We start from the raw sequence: 20,982 nt of genomic DNA on the forward strand, positions 1-20,982 counted from the left end.
ACCAGCATCCGTGGACATCCGAGAAGTCCTAGGAGAAACAGCAGCAACTTGTCTCCATCGCCACCCCCCTTTCTGATCTCCTCCCTCCCAAAAAGCCAAGCCACCAATCCCTCTTTCCCCAGAAAAAGCTCTCGACTGTTTCAACACTTCCCGGCGTCAAGAGTGGACTCACGGCGGAGACCAACTCTCGAGATGCAGAGCTTCCGTCCACATGAAGCATGCATCTCGCCGCCGGTGCCTACCTTCTCCGAACTCGGCCAGACCTTCACCAGCAAAAAGATGGGAGAATGCACAGTGTTGCCACTTACTGTGTGGATACCACAAATGACGGCAAGCAAGGATAATCTAATCAATCAACGATTATCAATCGGCCCCACAAATTACGATTTCAGTGTGCAGCACACAGCGCGCGTGGCGAGCCCCTTTTGTGCGCCGCCGCCGTGATGACCGAAAAAAAGCCAATCCCAATCTTGGGGGTGATGTTTTTGATCAGGCAGATTGATAATGATTTGTGTTGAGATTAGATCAGCCTGCCTCCTGCGACCCGAGATCTGATAAAACTGAAAGGGCTGGATTAATGACACTAGTGGGGTGACTAACGCTTTTGCAACTCATGGTCATCGTTTTGAATACACACAGATGATTCACCACGGTTGATGCAAACTCCGGAGAAACAGCCCTTTCCAGTGGGGGTAATTGGGAGTGAGGTGGCTCAGCCTCAACTATTCTCCTCCTCTCACAGCGGCGAAAGGTTTCTTGTTGTTCCAGACCTTGTCCCTCAAAAGCCGGGGCACCCCTCACTGCCGGCGTAGTCGGCGGCAAGCAGCGGCTGCCGTTCGGGTCAATGTTTCGGTGCCCGCTTGGGACCCAAAAACCCCACACAAATGTGAGCGGAAACATCACGCCTTTTTGGGGGTTTAGTATTGGAGATGTATCCTGATTCCAAGAAGCCAACCCGACAATAAACCAAAGCTCGGTTGGTACCGCCTAAAGGACTCAAATCCTACGCAGTTGGTTATCATATGCAAATGCGGGATTTTTATCTAGCTGGTGCCTGCCGCGCGCCATTATTAGATTGATCAGATTGGGTCTCTTGTCAACGCCGCCCTTTGTGCTCTTCGGGATTGTATGTAGGGCAGTTGTGCAAGCAGCTTGATGAATTGCACAAACTAGGTCTCCTCTTTTGAAATCTTGGCATATATGATAGATCAAGGAGGCATGGGTTGCTTCGACTAGCTCAACTGTCATCCATTTGCATAATGTAGTGTGGTCGATGTCATCTGATCGAAGCCGGGTGGTCACCGGCCGCCGTTCGGCGTGGCGTCAACCTGGGATCCGATCGGGATCGGGATCGGAGCCGAAACGGCAACGACATCCGACCTCCGCCCCGGTTAGGGCAGCTTATCTCCGTGATGGTTTCGTTGTGGCTTTAGTGTATCATGGGTATATAATAATGCGATTCCCCATAGTTCCGTTGACAACGACTCAACATGATCTTGACTTCGTAGTTACCCGGAGATGCCTAGAGAACTCTTTGAGGAGGGAACGTAATCATCATCATTCAGGCTAGCAAGTAATCGTGATAACTCTGTCCTAAACAACACACTGCCTAGCAGCACAAGATCTCTTGTCTTGGTTTTGCCCGTTTCGAAAGAATAACCAAGACAAAAACCTGCTCATCAATCCCATCCGCCTTTCCCACTGGATCAACATTTTCCAATCTGTTCAACACGATACCCAATCCTTGAAGTCATAGCCAAAAAAAGAAAAACGTTATAAATCAGCAACATGAAACGAAGATCATAAACATCATATTCTCATCATCGCCCTCCCCAAAAAGATCCTGCCATTGCGGTTGCCAAAGTTGTGGTTGTTATTTGAAGAAGAAATGGTCATAAATCGTGAAATAGCCGCAGCTGGCTGAACATCGGTGGCGTCAGCCAGAAAATAAAGAAACGTATATTCGGATACTGAGAAGACTTGTGAAAAACGTAGATAAATTGGTCTCGAGACTGGTGACGGAGAAAACAAGGAGCTGCTGGCTGGTTGACTACTAGCAGCGATCGTAAAAAAACGTTAGAGGTATGTCTGCCCAAGTTCTTGACGATGACTGTCATAAAGTATCAAATAATCTAAATGAAGAAAAAAAAGAAAAAAACCACAGGAAAACCCTGGGCACGCAAGATACGCTTATCAGTAGCTCTGCCTGCTGTAAAAAAAAAAAAAAAAAAAAAAAAGCTTAGTTAAAGTATCCAAGAAATAGGAAAAAGAAACCGGATTCGACCGTGCTAACGGTTCTTGTTTTGCCAACAGTAGTCAACAGCGGGTGTGACGATGTTGTGGAAGTCGGAGGTGGCAATACGGCCAATGAAGAACACTCTGTAGTTGTGCTCGATCGTGACAAGCTTCGCGTAATTCACGCGGGACTCCTTGTCGAGCTTCTCGGTTCGTTCTGTGAGCTCGAGCCGCACAGGTTCGAAACCCAAGTCTGGCTCGCCCGGCATCATGCGTGGTCTTGTACCAGAGGCATAGACGATCCCATGCTTGCGGGGCTTCACGCCCTTTTTGGTGCAGGCTTGATGACCATATGTCAGAATAGGCCTGTTGTTCCGGTCAGTTCATAGGACTTCAGGACGGAGCTCGCGGTATCATTTACACGCAAGTAGAATGACCTTCGTCGGTAGCGACAACAATGAACCGACGAAAGCTTTCATGAAACTTCTGGCCTCGTTGCATGTAGGATCGCAGGGTCGCGTTCATACCGCTCCCGAGAGGTTCAGACCAGTAGATTTTAAAGACCTTAACATCCAGTCATGTTAGCCAACAAAATTCAATCTCTACTGAGAGTCACCTACTTCTCCCGGTTGGAATCTTGACGAGTGTTCGACAACGAAGCCTGTCATCAGTTAACAACAGATCGGGAATTCCAGGGAGGTGGTACATTACTGCTCCAAATGTCATTTTGTTGCGATGAATGTGAAGTACCATAGCCTCTATCGCTGACTCGTTGGTTGATGGTATTCCCATACGAGTAAGGGGTCTGCACCATCGGAGACAGAGCTCTTGGTGTCTGCTGCCCAGGATCGTCTTGAAATTGATATGCGGACTGGTCATATCCAGCAGCCATTGAAGCTGGTCCAGGCACCATGCCAGTTCCGTACCCATCATCTTCCTCATAGGCCTCGGGAATAGTAGAGTACTCCTCTATTTCTCGTCAGCAACAGCAGCATTATATCGAAAGCTTTTTGGACTATCGGTCAATGTTTTCATACCTGGCGGTTGAATCACAGTCGCAGTGTCCTCTTCAACTTCACCTTCTATAGGGCCAGGCTCTGAAAACACGGCTGCCCTTGGATCAAGAGTGACAGTGCTGCTTGAGTAATAGCTGGACTCTGCGGGATTGGGCGCAACTTGGGTTCCTGTTCAGAATCAGCAATTGTCCCGATAAATCATTTGGAAGAACTTGAGGTACCTTGATCGTCGAATTCACTTGCAACACTTGCATCCGTACCATCTGCAAGATCAGTTCCATACTCGGATGCAACAGATGAGGCTTCATCGTAGGATGAAGTAGGCTTCGTTGGTTCGTAGAAAGGCTCACCGGGCCCAAATGACTGGGGTTGGGCTGGCGGCAGATCATCAGGTTGAAGTTTTCCCCTGTTCCGAGGTCTCCTTGACGAGGAGCTTTTCCCTTTGGATGGTCTGTATCCAGAAGACTGGTCGTAAGATTTCCCATTTGGTCTGGTCGAATACCCATCGTAACCTTGTGCAGGTGGCGCTCCATATCCCTGAGTTTGGTCACTATAAACTATGTTCTGCCCAGGGCTCGGTGGAATACCCGACAGCCCGAAGCTCGTGGAACCAGTCGGGGCACTAAACGTATAAGAGTCATCATATGCCGAACCATCTTGGACACCCGGCGTATCAAGATTGTACGATGTATCTGAGATGGTCACATTGGACATCGAGCTCGCGAGATTATCAACACCATCACCGCGAGGAGCTTGCTGCTCACTGCCTGGCGGGTAGCTGTAGTCATATTCCCAATCACCTGCACCATGTCAATATGACGTTCGCATCATCCGAAAAGAATATTTGGGGAAGATATCGGTACCTCTGTGGTTCCGTCTGGCCCTAAAATATCGGTTGTTCTGCTCATCATGTTCCCACTTGGACCATGCCCCTTGGTTTCGTCGACTGGAACTCATGGTGCATGCATTTTTGGAAAACGTAACAAAATATTGGTGAACTCAACAATCCCGATAGACGGGATGGTGTTATGAGGGAGCGTATTCGTGGGTAAGATGAAAACCAGAGCAAAAAACGATATACCAAACGGCCAACGGCAAGAGATCCAGAACCTCCTCTAGCACGCAGCGGAGTTGCTATTCCAAGATGATGTCCTGCCTTTATACTGAGATTCTCTTTGCCACAATGCAGAGCCGCAAGTGTAGCTAGAGGCCTAGGAGTTGGGGAGTGGAATGTCTAGTTGTCGAGTGGTGCTCTGGGCCTCTTCGTAGATTAAATGCAATTGTAATTGGCGGAGGTGAGAGCTCGTGACACACGGCCCGGGATCCCATTCGCGGCGTAGGCCGACCCTATTGTTGCCGGATGAATGACCTCTTGAAAGAGGGAAGGATAAGTGTGGGTCGTTGGAGGAACAGAAGAGGCCAAAGAAAGTTGCAGCAAGAGGAGAGGCAGTGACCAGTGGTCGACACGACGACAAAGCCCAAAGGCTGGAGTCGAGAACAGCCGCAAGACTGGGGAAGCAACGAGCTCAAAGCTGAGGAGTCAAGACGGCGGGCTGCTGCAGTGTCTCGACGCGAGGTGGCTGCGTGTGGGTGTTCTTATCAGGCCGTGAATGACCAATGTCGACGAATTCCGAGCCACCTTGAGCGGAGCTTGATGTGGTTCTTGGACCAGTCGCGAAGACCTGTTGGAGATGTTGCCCAATGATCACGATATTCTCCTGATGAGAACGAGGAGTTGAAAACAAAAAAGGATGAATACATTAGGCAGCTACACATGAGTTGGGAGACGGCAAGTGGGTTCTTTCTATACCGCGCTTTTGGCGCGATGCTCTCATACGTTGCCTCTTTTCATTTTCCATCTGCTCCTTCCACAGCTGAATTTCCATTTCCCAGTTTGGGATTCTCTGCATACGCAGTCATGCCGGCGGATTTGGTGAAGGAGGGGTCGAGAGTGCTAGCGCCGGTGCTCCACCGCAGGGTCGAGATGCCCCGCTGTGGAAATGTATGTATGCGTGATCCGGGTTACAGGAAATGGAATTTCCAAAACCTCTCTTCAAGAGAATATAAGAACTCTGCCGTGACATGTCGCACGTCTCAGAATATTAGATCAGACGGGTTAACCAAGGGCAGGTCTTCATGTTAAATAGACTCGCCAGGGTGTTCCTCCTCAACATCGTTAGGCTGTCAGAAACCCCCATGAAGTGCGGCCAGGACCGTCCCGTTGATTCCAAGCTTCCCCATTCGAGATGAGTTGGACCCACAAGGCTGGGAACAACTGAGAAGATGGGTTGAAGGCACTTTCCTTATTTCTAACCGCCTTTGCGAACCCAACCAAACTGCATACCCTTCGTGCCTTCCAAGGTTGACCGATACAGTTGGAAGGAAGATGTTTCATTCCGCTTGAACCAACCACGAAGGCTGCCTCCATTGCATGCCCAATAGTAGAGCAGGCATTCACTTGGACACTGGGGGGCTGGCATGTTAGGAAGCTGCGGAACTTGGAAGGCATGACTGCCCGGCACAGATTGGGGCACTGGGCAGTAGGTTCTCGCACAAACGAAGAAGCCTTGTTTTACCAGCCGCCGCAACAATACCTAATTCTATCAGCAAACGCGTTCCATCTCACCCACGGACTCCCTTTGGGCATTTCCCCACTCATCTCCTGCCTTGGCTTACCTTTGATGGCACTTCGCCTTCTGTCTGTTCCTTGTGTATACGGCATCATTCAAACAAGCCCTCTGCTCTTTCCTGGAGAATCGGGCTCAATCTATCGCACCATCTGTCTGTCCGTCCTCGCGCAGCATCATCCGATGGCCCCAAGCCATTGGAGATGCTGTTCGAGACCGACGTGCTGTCTTCATCGCCATGACTTCCACCACATTACCACCAACCAACCCCAACACGCAAAACAATTTTCCACTGAGAACTGGCTCCTTAAACGCTCAAACCACCGCACTACCTTTGACCCGCAAACCTACACCACTCTCGTCGCCAGCTACGCCTCGCTTCAACCATGCTGTGTCGCCGGCATTCAAACGGTCTGTTGAGAGGCCAACTGCCCTCAATGCCTTGCCCACGACGAATGGGTCACCGTCTAACCTACGCAATGCTTCTGTTCACACACCTCCTGACGATGATTCGGCCTCTTGGACTGGAGATAGTACAGCAAGCAGTGGTGATGACGATTTGTCCCCACCCCCTCCTCCACCCCCTCCTCCACCACCCCCTCCACGAGCTTTAAAGCCCGAGATTGTCCATCCAGTTCCACCAACCAACCTGCTGCCCGTTGGCCAAATTTGGGCAGCACAGGCTGCGCCTGCCATAGCACCGGCTGTTCATGCTCCAATCCGACCACATCCTCTTGACATCGACGGTTCGGAGTCGGAATTTAGCGATTCGGACGAGGCATCCACAAGTCGATATCATGATCGGCTGCGCCGGGATCTGGGGGCTGCGGTCGAGGGCAAGCAACGCGACCTCCGCCAGCTAAGATCGCAGATGTCTACCAAGCTGGACGAAATGCTTGACGCCATACGCAGGTTGACGACCTTGGAAAATGAGGCCATGAAGCTTTTGAAGCCGGACCAAGGGGGTGTTCAAAAGTTTCGTCAACTACAAAAAACCCAGATGGAACTCCTCTCGACATTCAAAGCAATGAGAAGTGATTTCGAAGAAGATGAGTCTCAGTTGCAGAGCTTGGAGAGTGATTTGGTCAGGGCTGCACGACCAGCTCCATTCTCAGCCAGGCCTAATGCCGTAGGCCTGCCGGGGATGGATTCAGTCATGCAACAGTCCATTATTGAAGCGAAAGAGGAGGTGCCAGAGATCTTGTTGGGCATTTCGGGAGAACGCTACGACGATATACACCCTCGGTATCAAGATCTTTTGGACAAAGTTGGAGATCGCGAACTTGCCCGAGAACATTGTGAGGAAATCAGGTACCGCCGCGAGGATATCATCTACGAACTTGAGATCAAACTTCACCGGAAGAGGATGCAAGAGAACCCGGGCAACTCGATCAGCGAGGAGGAGCTAGCGGAAATGAAGACATCGCTCGAAAGCATCCCGACAAATCCTGGAGAATTTCAGGCTCGATTTGGACTCCCCGCTAATGAAGAGGATCTCAACTTTCTCGAGGACTACGACCGCCAACTGCAACGAGCGCAAAGGAGGTTTGACAGGGCAGAACAGGAAGTTCACCGGCTGCGAGAATGGTGCATCAACAATAAGGCGATGCGTCAAAATGCCTCTTATAACGAGTTACTAACAATCTACCTGGGGACCGACCAGCCACCGCTTCCCCCGGATGACGGGAATATGCCCATTGAATTCGTCCCGCGAACCGGTCACAGCAAGCTTACCCATGATCGGTTTCCTATTCTCATGTCGAATCCATCGCATGTCCTGGACGAATTATCGGAACAAGCGGCTCTGAACAAGGCGATGGCACTTCCAGCAGACTCCCCGGAGAGTGCTCAGCGGAGGGCTGAGTGCATGAAGGAGTTAGGAATCACCAAGCTGCTTCAGAACGCCAAGAATACCCCTGACCTGATCAATCGATGGCTACTTCACCGCCTCCGCACATGTCCTATGGAAATAGAGCTCATGCTTACTGTATTTGAGACGAGCTGCAAGGTTGTCAACTTGCGGAGATGGCAGGAGGAGGTGCTGTTTTACTGGCCAAGAGACGAGGCAGCCAAGAAGTCACCGCTGGAATTTGAAGGACCTCGAACACCGGTGGATGAGATATATCTTGGAGAGCAGGACTTTTCACGAATCAACTCCGACATTCACAAGAGTCAGCAGGCGGACGAGGGGGGTCAACACAGCTCAAGGAGATCGAGTGGGAGTGAGAGTGATGGATGAGTCTGTCCTAATGAGTCCATGTCGGTTTTTTTCACGTTGATATTGGGTATAATCACACCAAAACGCATGTTGTTGGTCAACATGTTGAAACTGCAATGATTTTGTAGTGTGATCACGGCTTGGTTGGATGGTTGGGGGGGCTACGTTTGTGACTTTTGACCAAAGGGATTACTTGGTACATGTTTTTGGTGTATTGGCTTGGATTTGTTCTATACCCCTCGGTTTATTTGCAAACGATATGAATGTATGATGATTCTGCTTTCTGTCGTCGGGGCCTTCATCTCCGACAGCTGTGTTGCACAACCTATGTCGTAGACCGGCTGGCCGTAGTACAGAAACGATATCTGGGGCACGCGCACAGTTACCCTTCCTGCAATGTAACCAAACTTCGCTGCCGTAGGTGGTCAACAAGGCAGCAAGGTCAGACCTGCAGAGAACGACACTAATGTATGCAGATAGCATTCGATGCCACTCATCGCTCTGCCGGGACAGACCACTGCTTCAGATCTTGAGGTGGGATGTAGCTCGAAGCTCGGCACGGCAGCCCTATCAAGCAACTCTGACCCCCCGAGATTTGTCAATCATTCGACTGAGTGGCACCTAAATGCTATCGGAAGCTGCCCGAAAGAAGCTGGTCAGAAAATGAAGCCCTTCGGGGCAACGACATCCCACACGGTCTTGGCTTACAGCCTTACTTGTCGAATCCAAGGCACGGTAATCCATGGGTACCTAGGAGTCGAGCGGGAGGGAATCACACACCCGACAACAAAGACCAATAATTTTCAAATCTCATAGCCTTGCCTATTTCATCCCACACCTTTGGCACACCATCTTTCAAGAGTGGTATGCAACTAACCTTTTCCCACACCATTTTTGCTTTACTATCTTGAGAGAGGTATGACTCAATAGCGAGATCTCACTCTCCTATCATATAGGCCAGTGATATTGCTCCTCATACACCGCAAGTTGGTCGAGCGGTGGGGGAGTAAGGCTGCGGTCCGACGTAGTTCGAATCCTAAAGGATTTTTGCCCGCAAGTAGGAAAGTGGCGCCCGCTTGCCCCGTACGAGATAAATTGAGGAGTGGTAGGTGCATGACGATGGCAGTGGTGGTGGTGGTTGTCTCACAGTCCACGGGACGAATGTGGTGTGGGTGGTGTCGGATTGCTTTGCCCCGCGAGAGCTATCAAAGCTCATCCGAGCTCGAGTTTCACAGCCTGCTGAAGTACCAGGCCAGTTAATAGGCCCTGTATAACCTCGACATCGGCGCGAACGTTACCGAGCCTCGCAGGTGAAGATCATAGCCAGGCATACAAGCTTCAAGCCCCCAAATGCACGGGACTGACAGACCAGACTCTCTGCCATAGTCATGTAACCAGAGCCTTAGAGCCTTGGATAATCCTCATCACTTGGACAGGATTCTCAGTCATGTGGTATCATCAACCACCTCCAAGTCAACCCCTCGCCCGCTCAGCCGGGCAACACGCCCACAACCCGTATCCAGCATCTTTCTTTTTCAGCCACGATATAATTTACCCCTGAATGACGCCCAGATCGCCAATTCAGGACATCCACTCACAAGCCCACCGATGGTCAGCACAGAAACGGGGATATGAGTTATCATGTACTTGTATCCCTGTTTTCCCATGCTTCCCGTCCCAAGCTGTCGGATCACTCGGCTGGGGCCGCCTCATTTTCTTTCTTTGACTTCTTGCAGGTGGGCCAAAATATGGAAGTGAGATCTCTAAGTCTTCACAGCAGTTTTGGCTCCGGGTCCGGGTTGGCTATGGAAAGTAGACCTGCGGTGTGGTCAGACAAACAATACACCTAGTATACTCCTCTTCGATCGGTACTACGTACTTCTCTACTGAGGTTAGATTGTGGTGTGATATCCCTCCATGTTCACTTTATACCATCTCATTGAGTGAATTTTCAAGAATTGGCAGACTGTCTATTTTACAATTACCCCTTTTGGTCGGGTACACTCCGTATTTGAGCATTACTTTCCAAACGGGCAACATGAGAAGTGCAGGTCGGGGGCTCAACAACATGCCAAAAATGCAAGATGAGGCTCATAAACGAACTACAAAGGAAAAGTGCGGTTCGAGGCTCTAATGTGAGCAGGAGAAAACTTTATTTTGATGTCTTTAGAGTGTGTTTTCTGTAGGGGAGAAGTGCATATTTTCCGGATAGGCGGGCTGTTCTACAGTCAACTGCCGCGGTGAAAAAGATTTATTCGAGGAAATGTACCGTTCAAGGTAGACTTTGATATATTCATCAAATATGTACTCAGTTCAAACAGAATAGGTATGTAAACATTGGGAATTGACGTTGATGCCAATTGTTACAGCAGGCTATTTCCACTCTGATGTTCTTTCCCACCACCAACCGGAACCTGGGTTATATGATACGACAAAAGATATATACTCGCAGAGACTAGCTCGAGACATTTCAACTACGCCTTTCAAGTTTAGAGACCCCACAAGGAGGAGACTGTGAAGTACTGGATCTTGCTGGGTGAACGTCCTCTTTGGCCAGCGGTAGCTGCGTCGTCATCTTGGTGATGTGCCAAGGACAATATAGGAGATTTGACGTTTCAAGAACGGTACCACGAGAATCAAAAGTATCTATGCACACTCTAACTACACATGAACATACTCATCGCGGGATTGACTACCTACGCGGCTTGCGTTATGGGATGATTAAAAAAAGATCTAGTGTAAAATTGAGATCAAGACACATGGGATGACTTCCCTGGAGAACTACCATGCATGCAGACATACATATGTACACCAACAGGTCAAGGACTAAACCATCAATCTATGCTGTAAAATCACATCAGGTATCTCTCTATCTCCTTCATGCTCTGCGATGTCATCAGATCAGACCCCCGACTGTACATCTCGCATACCCCCCATCCACAGCCTCTTCCCGCGGCCAACACAAAACAGATGCATATCTGCACCTCGCAGTTACTGACGCTTGTAGTCCATCCCCAAACACATCGCCAGAACTGGATAGAGTGACCGTGTCGATATATGAGACATTGGGTATTACCAGCGAGTGTGGACTGACGCTTGATGTCGCTTCCCCCCCACTCCGTCGTTTATTTTACGCAAACATGCTGTCAAAAAACCAAAATACCCTATAAACGCCATGCGCCGCCCCAGACACACGAAAGCCAACCATCCAGGTGAACACCGAGCAATGTCAGAACGCCCTGAACAGAGCAGTAAATGATCCCACGATCCAACTTTTTACGCTTATTCCTGGTACTCCTTTTGGAGGTAGACGCACGATACCATGGCGTGATCACGCTCATAGGGTTCTGAGTATGATAGTTAGCATCTGGATCATTGTATTTCAAGACAAATCATCTGTCGTGGGACTTACCAAGAGTAAGTTGCTCCTTGGGAACAAACTTGTCCTCACGGAGCTTCTGGACTTCGCTGGCAAACACTTGCTCAGGGGGCGCTGTGCTGTCAATGCAGGACGCCTTGATGGAGATGAGAAGACCACCACCCTGCTTCAGGAACAACTTGGCGTTGATACCGACAATTCTGGCCTGATCGGGCTGGGCAACATCGGCGAAGATGACATCGACCATCGGCAAAAGCATGCGGTAGGCCATGGGCTTCCGGGCGTCCTCAACGATGGGAATGACGTTTGTGCGGCGGGTCTAGTGAAGAGTCAGTATTTCGCGGTTTTGCAATCGAATGACGGGCTTCAACGTACAGCCATGTTGATAAGATCTCTGCCAGAGCGGTGAGAGAACTCAACTGCGTAGACGGAACCGGTAGGGCCGACGATATCGGCAACGTGGGAAACGGAGGTACCGGATGCAGCACCGAGGTAGAGGACCTTGGAACCGGGCTTCATGTAGATGGTCTCGAGACCACCGAGGATACCGGCAGCCAACTTGGAACGGAAAGGATTCCAGATCTGAAGTCCATGTTGTTAGCGCATGTTCATGGAGAACGCTGATAGCCAAGACTAGCACTCTGCAACTGAAAAACTTACACGGTACTCGGTCTTGGTGGCGTTGCCCTCGTCGTTCTTGCCAGTCTCAACAGAGATTCTCTTCTCGCCGTAGACAGACTCGCCAGGTACAAGGTTGGCAGTGGCGAGCAAATCCTCCTTTCCACCGCGGGCAACGAAGACACCCTTGTGACGATGGGGCTCGACGATGACCTTCTTGCCGCCAGCAGCACCACCGGCACCACCACCGCGACCACCACCGCGGCCACTGTTGAATTGGTTAGCATCTGCCATAGTGGCTCGTAGATCGACATTCAAACGTACCCACGACCACCACGGGCAGGACCGCCACGGCCACCGCCGCGAGGACCACCGCGGGCACCACCACGGGCACCACCACGACCGCCGAAACCGGCTATGTATTCAGTCAGCAAATGTCATTGGAAATGTTGAGGCGAGAGAAGACAGCAAAGTAGCAGGCCGGAGGAGAGGCGCAGGAGATCGCAAACTTTGGAGGGAAGCGAAGATCGAAAACTTCATTCGCAATCCTCGGCGCGCAGAATCTGAGCGCTCGCATCGTCCAAAAGCAAAGCCATCGCAATCCAATGCCGTCAATTGATACCAGAAAAGAGAATCTAGAACTTACCACCACCGCGGCCACCACCGCGTCCACCACGGTCACCACCACGGAAGTTGCCTCCCCCGCGACCACCGCCTCTTCCACCGCGCTCAAAGCCCATTATGACGGTTGGTTATGTCTGTAAATCGGATATAAGATCGTCGTGGGTATGTTTGTCGACGCCGAATCAGATGTGTTGCGCAAAGAGTTGTTGAGGACACAATGGGTTGATTTGCGCGGCTCTGTCGAGATGCTCAAAGAGCTTGTTGGAGCTGGATGCAAAATTTCCTAACACCCCAGAAAAAATGAGTGGAGCACCGATCAACTTTTTGTCGCCTCGGTGGTGGATTCTTCCGACATTCTGAGTGGTTGGGCATCTTGCTGTGAATCTGGTAGAGGTCCGTGCGGTATTGTTATCGTCTTATCGGCTTGGTGGGGCTGCAAGTGGGAAAGTTTTCTGCACTTGCTAGCCGCCAAGATTTCCTTCTGCCTCAGGCCAACACCGCTCCCGCACAAGCCAATCGAACACCACCCACCGAGCCCTAATCGCGAAATTGAATTTGGCTCCAAAATTTGGTAACCGTCATTCCTTGAACATCACCAAATTCGGCCGATCTCGCCTCTAATCGACAAGCAGTCAAGATGGTGAGTAGCCCTTGCGAAATCAATTCCCGAAGTCATTTTCGAGCGCCGTTCGAAGCCCCCGTCGAAATTTTGCTGCTGGACCTTTGCGGAATTCCGTTCGGGATGGAGGATGGAGCTATTGCGGAAACCGACGAGGGGGAGGGAAATGTTGAAGCAATCGCCAGGAACCATGCTGACCATGGATTTATCACGACATTAGGTTCGGTACGCTGCGACTGAAATTTCCCCGGTGAAGTCCGCCCGCTCCCGCGGCTCTTACCTCCGTGTTTCTTTCAAGAACACCCGCGAGACTGCCCAGGCCATCAACGGCTGGAAGCTCCAGCGTGCCCAGACCTTCCTCCAGAATGTCATTGACAAGAAGGAGGCCGTCCCTATGAGACGCTACTGCGGCTCCATCGGCCGTACTGCTCAAGGTACGAATAATCATCGATTTCCCGACGTAAACACATCGGAAGCTTTGGACATGGAGATTTGGGATTGGGATGGGATTGGATACCCGGAACGATTACAAGCTCCACGACTACAAGACTGGTGAAGGATGGATATGGCTATGAGAATGTTGGGCTGACTGTGATGGAAATGTAGGCAAGCAGTTCGGTGTCACCCGTGCCCGCTGGCCCGCCAAGTCCGCCGAGTTCCTCCTTGGTCTCCTCAAGAACGCCGAGTCCAACGCCGACTCTAAGGGTCTTGACACTGGCAACCTCGTTGTCAAGCACATCCAGGTCAACCAGGCCCCCAAGCAGCGCCGCCGCACATACCGCGCCCACGGTCGCGTACGTATCTTCGAATCCGAGAATATCTCCAGCGGGGAGTGAGAGAGGGGGGACACACAGGCTAACATATGGCAGATCAACCCCTACATGTCCAACCCCTGCCACATCGAGCTTATCCTCACCGAGGCTGAGGAGACCGTTGCCAAGTCCGAGGCCGTTGTCCGTGAGGAGCACCTTAACAGCAGACAGCGTGGCGTTCGCGTCCGCCAGGCCCTCACTGCCGCCTAAACGGTTGGCCGTGTGGTGATGTTCGGGACGTCGGGGTATCTTTTGACTGGGGCTTGATTTTTCCGGAAACGGTGTACTGCGAGCATGGCATTCTTTCGGGTCAGGGCTACGATTCCAGAGGAAAAAGGAGTCGGTCACGAATACTCAATAAAAACAATTGAGAAACCATGAACGCGGGAAACGGGGTTATAAAAGGCGCAAACCGAATTTTATTTGCTTGACTCGACTTTCGGCCGAGGCTGCCTTGCCTGTTTGATAGCTGAAGATACCCAGCGTCTCAGTCATCTTGCGTCTCTCATCCGTGTGAAGCGACTATGCATGCCGTGGTGCTGTGGGGGGCAGTTTGGGGCTGTAGTGATACCATAGGGTGATTCCTAACCATTGAGCTTGTCGAACATATCTGGGTCTTGTTGCATATTGATGATTATGGTCTTGTGACACCGGTGCTTGCTATGATGATATCATAAATGTTCTCCAACATAATACACTCAATGCCGTCCACATTCGCATGTTTATGCCTACATGGACACATGCAGCTCATACCGCTCACTACAACAGATTCCGCTCCCAGGTGCGCTCTATCCCTCCATCTCAATATCCCCCCCATCCCCACCTCTCCCCTTCCGTCTCTCCTCTATCCTCTTGACCATCTTCTGCTTCCCTTGCCCAACCCAACTCTTGTACCCCTCCTCCCCTCCCTCCTTGAGCCTATACTCCACCACTCCCTTCAGCACCTCCCCGGCAAACCCAACAAAGTTGTGCTTCCTCAACGCGTTCTCAAACTGCCAATCCCTCCTCTTTTGCTCCTCCCGCTCCAACAACTCCACATCGCCCAACTCCCTCGCCCTGATCCTCAAGTCTCTCGTCATGGCCAAGAGGTTAAACCTAATCTCTGCGTCGCCATATCTCGCAATCCGGCGTTGAATCACCTCCATGACCTTTTCAGGGAAGCTCTCCTGCGTGCAAGGCCCATGGGAGATGGGAGCAGGCTGGAGGCCGTCCAGTTCGTAAAGGGTCCCGTTAAAGGGCGTGTAAGCGATAAAATGAAACGCATCTTCCGTCTCGTCGTTTGGGTTGCGGGTTGTCTCATCCACAAAGGGAGACGATTTGGCAAACGAGTTGTGCGTGTCTCTTATGACATCTGAATTGGAAAGCGCCTCGCCGCGGAACTCGGGGGGGAGGTCGATGGTGAAGTCGCGGAAGTCTTTGAGGACGGGGCCGATGTCGATTTTTGTTTCTTCGTCGTCGGAGCCGGAGGTTTTGTTGAGGAGGACGGAGAGGAGGGCTTGGGTCCCGCAGGCGTTGGGGATTGTCTGGGCGGCGAAGAAGAGCTTGTTTTCGGCGATGGAGTGGTCGAATGTTCCGTCGAGGGGCTTGTCGCCGGTGGCGCGGTATGGGGCGTCGGTTGGGTATTTGAAGAGGAAGATGACGCCGTAGACGGGGTGGAGCTCGGCCAGGGAGGAGGGGTCGAGGGTGAGGAGTTCTTCGAATTGGACGTTGCGGACGCCGAGGTTGGTTAGGAGGTAGGTGAAGACGCCGGCGTCGGATTCGACTGGGGAGGGTTAGTATGGGGTGTTTGGTCGGGGAGGGGGAGGGGGAGGGAGACATACTGGTATTCCAGCTTCCACTCATTTTGCTGGTTGGGGTTGACAGGTTATTCGGTCGAGGAGATGTCTGTCTCGAGGGTGGGATATTGTTTCGTTGGGCGGGTGACCCAAAAATTAGTATCTGGTCGAACTGGGAAAGCCGTTGAGCCCGACGGGTCGGTTGCGTGGCTCGGGGAGCTGTATGTAAACCGAGCTACAGGCCTCAAGAATGTTTTTCGGCACTTGGGATTTTCTTGCAATGATGCGGTTCATCAACAGCTGGAACGTTGCAGGTCCGATAAGATAAGATGATGGATGATGCAAGCTTGGGAGCCTGAGCTGTCCAGCTTTCTTGGCGACGACAGCTGCGTGCCGGCTGATAGGTTTGTGCATCTTTTCCCAAATAATGTCACCAGAGCAACGATGCAGCCCCTGAAAGCCCCTAAAGATGATGAACTATCTGGGTGCCTTTTATCCAACAGACCTTTTTCCAAAACATAGATACAAGAAAGAAAAAAAACAGGACACAGACATATATAAACACCGGAAATCTAAGTCCGACTCGCTGCCTGTACCTTCGACCCAGTATCCTCAAACGTGAAAGACAAAATGCAAGCAAAACAGCAGCCAATCCAACCAGATTCCCCAACCAGAATCGAATCTAATTCCTGTACCATCTACCACAGCTTTGATCCCCCATCCACCAGCTTTATAAAATTCTCACGGCCTTGGGTAATAAACCAACTCCTCCTCCAGCCCCCTCTACAACCCCGTCGCAGCAGCAGCAGTACTCTTATCCTCCACCGCCGCCGTCGAGTTATTCGGACTCACCCGATGCCTCGAGCTCCCACCGCTCCCATCATTCGACCCCAGCTGAAAAGTCGAGTTCCTACCTCGGCGCTTGGTCCTCAGCCAAAAGATGGCCTCGCCGATTTTGCGAAAAAGCCAGGGGCGCTCGCCGGGGGGTCGCCAGGTCCAGTATTCTTTCATGTCGTAGTTTTCGGGCATGATGGTGCCCCGGGATAGTTTGATGATGACCCAGATGCAGAGGTTTATGCCCGCGTAGGAGAAGATGCCGCTGGGTGGGGGGGTTAGCTGGGGTGGAAGGGAAAGCGAGGAGGGAGGGAAGGGGCTTACGCGAGAAGGCCGTAGGCTACACTGTAGGTAAAGGGGATAAAGGCCAGGGTGATGAATGAAGGGACTGCGTCACCGATGTAGGCCCAGTTGATTTTGGTCACTTGTCGGATCATTAGGCAGCCGACCTGTCAGTCGTCTTAGCTTGGTTAGCCTAGAAGAGAGGAAGTTCGCTTACCAGCATCAGAGTACATCCAGTAGCCCAAGGCGGAATTGACGCAAATATAGGGGCAAAGAAAATACACAGGAAGAAACAAAATCCAGCAGTGACAGCCGTCAGCCCAGTCCGACCACCCTCAGCAATACCAGCACCGCTCTCAATGAAAGCCGTAACTGGTGAGCATCCGAGGAGCGCCCCGAGCGAGATACAAATCGAGTCTATGCAGAATGCAGTGGTTGAGCGGGGAAAGTCCTTATCTTTACCTGTTGTCCGTCTGCAAAACCGAGCCATGGAATAGAGTGTTGCTGTGCAGTCGATGATATCCACATAGAGGAGGGTGATCAAAGCGACAAGCACTTTGGTGTCGAATTTTTCACCCAGGTCCCATTGGATCTGGCCGAGGGTGTGTTTGATGGGGTGGAAAGCGACAATTTGGCGGAAGTATGCGAAGCGACGGTTGCCATCGTCCGTATCGGGGAAGTACGTGACGGCTGTGTTGCGTCTGGAGAAGGTTAGCATCCCAGTAGATAATGACAAAGAATACCTAGGGATTTCTTACGGCCAAGACAGGATTGAAACCAAAGCAATTCCAATTACAATTGAAGCTCGAACCTTGAAAGCCATCAGGAACACCACGAACAGACCACCGAGACAAATACCAATCCACATCTGTGAAGTACTAAGTTAGCGTCCAAGTAACTCGGGATTTAGTTTGGGGATTTACCTTTGGGTTGGTCATGACCTCTCCAGTACACTCGCCATATTGATCCAAGGAACTAGCTGGACAACCGCCAATAGCCAAGGGTGTACTGATAGCTCCCGTGATGATGCCAATTCCAGAGGAATATGACATACCGATGAGTGTGAGAAACAGACCGATGCCAACACCACTGGCCGTTTTGATGGTACCGGGAATAATCTTGACCAGCCAGTGTCGCATACCAGTGAGGGCTAGAAACATGAAAATCCATCCTTCAATGAAGACAGCGGTGAGAGCAGTCTTATAGGGAATCGAGCCGGTCCCCTTTGCGCCAACGACTTGGTAAGTGAAGTAGGCATTCAAGCCCATGCCAGGACTGTAGAAGTGTCAGGACAATACGCTTCATCATCGAATAAGGAACAACTTACCCAAGACAGACAGGGAGGTTGGTGAAAAGACCAAACAGAATGCTGGAGAAAGCGGCCACCGCAGCTGTGGCAGTGATAAGATCCAGCTTGACTTCTGATTTCTTGTCAGTATGTGTGACACGAAGTATATACTTTCATGGATTTTCAACTGACCTTCGTAGCAAGCTGTCCACTCCTTGTTATTTACACAGTTGCCCGCGTTGTCGAGCGGTTTTTTGCATTCGCAATCGAACCCCGTGTCTGCGAGAATGGAGGCCTGTGAGGGTGTTAGAATACCAAGTGTAAGGAATATGCCGCAACGACACCTTACGTTGACGGCAATGATGTAGGACATGGTGGCAAATGTAGTGAGGCCAGCCCGCAACTCTGTAGAGAAGTTGGCATCGGGAATGCTCTTAGGCTGTGGTAGAAGCATGTCAGCCGCCAGTGTTCTGTTTCTCTTACTTGGAGCCATACTCACTCCGCTCCCCTTGAGGTTGAACACCCGGCCAACGACCGAGTTGTTCATTCGCTCATCAACCCTCCCAACGCGGTCCTTGAAGGAGTCAAGTGCCCGTGCCTTCCAGCTTCTGTGCCTTGTGGGCAGACTCCCATCAGCATGGTCATCAGCCTCAGGCGCCGAACAGCTCCCGACAGGTCCCATCTCAATCCCAGCGCTGCGAATGTCAGTATGAAAATTCATTGAGTCATGAGTGACAAACGGAAGTAGAAACGGGCAAGGCAATCCGAGGGGAAGCGCGAGAAGGAAATGACTGAATCAATCAACCCCGCCGCCCAGGGGTCGTTGTGTGTGTACTCCGCAGCCCAGACAGCCCCTTGTTAAGAGCGCGCGTGTGGGCAAAGAGAGCCTTGTTTCTCGGAAACAATCGAGCTCGGGGCATACAAGGATAGTGGAGGGGTACTCAGAGATTCCCAGAAGAATGAGGCACGACGGTGAAGCAATGCCCGGTTCCACGGCATTCCAACTTAAATGGCCGTCCAGAGCACCAGACGCCCTGTCTGACCGGCCCTGTCCGGGGTGAACCAGAAGACCTGGGACAAGTGCCGCAGCTGACCGACCCGGAGTCACGGCAGGGTGACAGCGGCAGCAAAGGGAATTCGACTGTTCAAGAAGATTGACAGGGCGGAGACAAACTCACGGCTTTTTCTTCGGACCCAGCTCAGGGCTCTCCCACGAGAAGTGGTCAAAGTGGTCCATGATGTCAGGGCGGGGGGTCGAACCATTCGAAGTGGGTGAAATTTTTTTGAGGCGGTGGAATCTGCGAGTCTCTCTTGAGAACGGCGTAGCAGAGAGGAGGGAGAGCTGGGTTTGTTGACAAACCTGTACAAGTCGCTCTGATGGTCAGGGCGGGCTTGGATTGTGAGAGCAAGGTCAAGAATGGCCAAGGGTCCACAAGGTGTTGAGAATGTGCCCAAAGCACCAAGAGCAAGCAATGTGGGGATGGGGAAAGCAGTACTCCGGAGGAGCAAGTCAAGAGAGCGGGCCTGGTCTTGGTACAGTCACTCGACGGGGTGCTACCTCTTATTGGGGTTGCCTACGCATACTGGCCAGACGCTGACTGAGCAAGAGACAGAAAAGATAATCCAACTTATGATGTAGATATGCTGCCACTTAGGTAGACGGTCGCCCCGGAAAAATTACCAACTTCAACATTCTGATTTGTGGATCACTGAAAGACCGTATCTATAAATTCTACATATCAGCACCCAATCGGACTAAGAAACTCAACAGCCGGTAAGGAGGCGATATGGAAGTGGCAACCACTCAGTTAAATACAAAGGGTCCTCGACAAGTTCCGAGCTGGAGCATCAACGAGTGGGAGCCTCTCCCCTGTTCCTTTTTGACAGAGCCCTGATATTCCAGTCAGTCATGTAGGTGTAAGTGATGGAATACTGACAGAAAGGATGAAGAGGCGTGTAACATGAAGAGCACGCTGCCGCAGTGCCAGGCCAGGATCGGCAAAAGAAGCAGGCCGGAGATCACAAATTCTGACACGACATGAGAATACAGCCGTATTTCCGTGCTCACGAACCACGACTTGCTGTGCGTCAGTCAAGCCCCTTATACGGCAGGTGTCTTGTTCCTGGCGCCCCCCCCTCCCCCCCCCTTCTTGGAGCCGCAGCAGAAACTTTCTGCATGAGCGCATGGCCGAATCTTGTTTACTCGCGTTGAAGCTGCTTTGTTCGCTGCTGCTGTGTCTGCTAAACGGCCCTTTTGGGGCGAGTCCATGCGATTTCTGATGCACTAGAATGTTTGTCTGGTATTCTAAGGACCAACTGTTTTGCCCCCCCTTTTTTTTTTTTTTTCCCTTCTGTGCTGTATGACAACCATAGCCGAGCAGTTCAAGACACCAACACCGAGTGCCGCCAGAAGGCACACGGCTACGGGCCGCAGGGAATCAGCGGAAGATTTGTCAATCGCCGTGAGGCAAGACACTATGCCATCTTTGGTAGATAAGGGCGCGGTTGAATGTCCCAGTTGCTGGCGAATCTTTTGGCAATCAATCTGATCATTCCAAGTTGACCAATGCGGCGTTTAAACACGGTCTATGTCACCGTGGCTGAACTGGTGGTGCCTCCAAGTACGAATAGTTCTGGAACAGTTCAGCTGACCAT

At 51.3% G+C, this 20,982-nt stretch overlaps 6 protein-coding genes across 6 annotated transcripts; 2 read left to right on the forward strand and 4 right to left on the reverse strand.

The window, feature by feature from the left end:
* Positions 1–1,616: 1,616 nt before the first annotated feature.
* Positions 1,617–5,488, reverse strand: QC764_212080 (uncharacterized protein). The gene is made up of 6 exons (XM_062944914.1): positions 4,115–5,488; positions 3,473–4,051; positions 3,273–3,419; positions 2,947–3,204; positions 2,657–2,896; positions 1,617–2,601 (listed from the first exon to the last, which is right to left on the reverse strand). The coding sequence occupies exons 5-6, from the start codon at positions 2,758–2,760 to the stop codon at positions 2,289–2,291; spliced, it is 417 nt and encodes a 138-aa protein (XP_062803792.1). The 5' UTR covers positions 2,761–2,896; positions 2,947–3,204; positions 3,273–3,419; positions 3,473–4,051; positions 4,115–5,488; the 3' UTR covers positions 1,617–2,288.
* A 628-nt stretch (positions 5,489–6,116) lies between these two features.
* QC764_212090 (uncharacterized protein) lies at positions 6,117–8,117 on the forward strand (the record flags this gene model as incomplete). Its single annotated transcript, XM_062944915.1, has 1 exon — positions 6,117–8,117. One exon carries the CDS (start codon positions 6,117–6,119, stop codon positions 8,115–8,117), a length of 2,001 nt encoding a protein of 666 aa, XP_062803793.1.
* Positions 8,118–10,927: 2,810 nt separating this feature from the next.
* On the reverse strand, positions 10,928–13,765 carry NOP1_1 (Small subunit processome complex component). Its single transcript, XM_062944916.1, has 6 exons — positions 12,740–13,765; positions 12,418–12,508; positions 12,136–12,361; positions 11,851–12,057; positions 11,509–11,794; positions 10,928–11,443 (listed from the first exon to the last, which is right to left on the reverse strand). Exons 1-6 carry the CDS (start codon positions 12,831–12,833, stop codon positions 11,379–11,381), a joined length of 969 nt encoding a protein of 322 aa, XP_062803794.1. The 5' UTR covers positions 12,834–13,765; the 3' UTR covers positions 10,928–11,378.
* Positions 12,719–14,763, forward strand: RPL17B (60S ribosomal protein L17B). The gene is made up of 4 exons (XM_062944917.1): positions 12,719–13,357; positions 13,557–13,770; positions 13,943–14,130; positions 14,206–14,763. Exons 1-4 carry the CDS (start codon positions 13,355–13,357, stop codon positions 14,356–14,358), a joined length of 558 nt encoding a protein of 185 aa, XP_062803795.1. The 5' UTR covers positions 12,719–13,354; the 3' UTR covers positions 14,359–14,763.
* A 173-nt stretch (positions 14,764–14,936) lies between these two features.
* Positions 14,937–15,990, reverse strand: QC764_212120 (uncharacterized protein; the record flags this gene model as incomplete). The annotated part of the gene is made up of 2 exons (XM_062944918.1): positions 14,937–15,910; positions 15,969–15,990. The coding sequence occupies 2 exons, from the start codon at positions 15,988–15,990 to the stop codon at positions 14,937–14,939; spliced, it is 996 nt and encodes a 331-aa protein (XP_062803796.1).
* A 716-nt stretch (positions 15,991–16,706) lies between these two features.
* Positions 16,707–20,514, reverse strand: QC764_212130 (uncharacterized protein; the record flags this gene model as incomplete). Its single annotated transcript, XM_062944919.1, has 10 exons — positions 19,506–20,514; positions 18,827–19,022; positions 18,677–18,766; positions 18,520–18,622; positions 18,367–18,460; positions 17,963–18,314; positions 17,798–17,907; positions 17,257–17,740; positions 17,082–17,206; positions 16,707–17,022 (listed from the first exon to the last, which is right to left on the reverse strand). Exons 1-10 carry the CDS (start codon positions 19,562–19,564, stop codon positions 16,707–16,709), a joined length of 1,929 nt encoding a protein of 642 aa, XP_062803797.1. The 5' UTR covers positions 19,565–20,514.
* Between the last annotated feature and the right edge of the window lie 468 nt (positions 20,515–20,982).

The sequence above is a fragment of the Podospora pseudoanserina genome, chromosome 2, assembly GCF_035222485.1.
Source record: "Podospora pseudoanserina strain CBS 124.78 chromosome 2, whole genome shotgun sequence".
In the NCBI taxonomy this organism is placed as follows: domain Eukaryota; kingdom Fungi; phylum Ascomycota; class Sordariomycetes; order Sordariales; family Podosporaceae; genus Podospora; species Podospora pseudoanserina.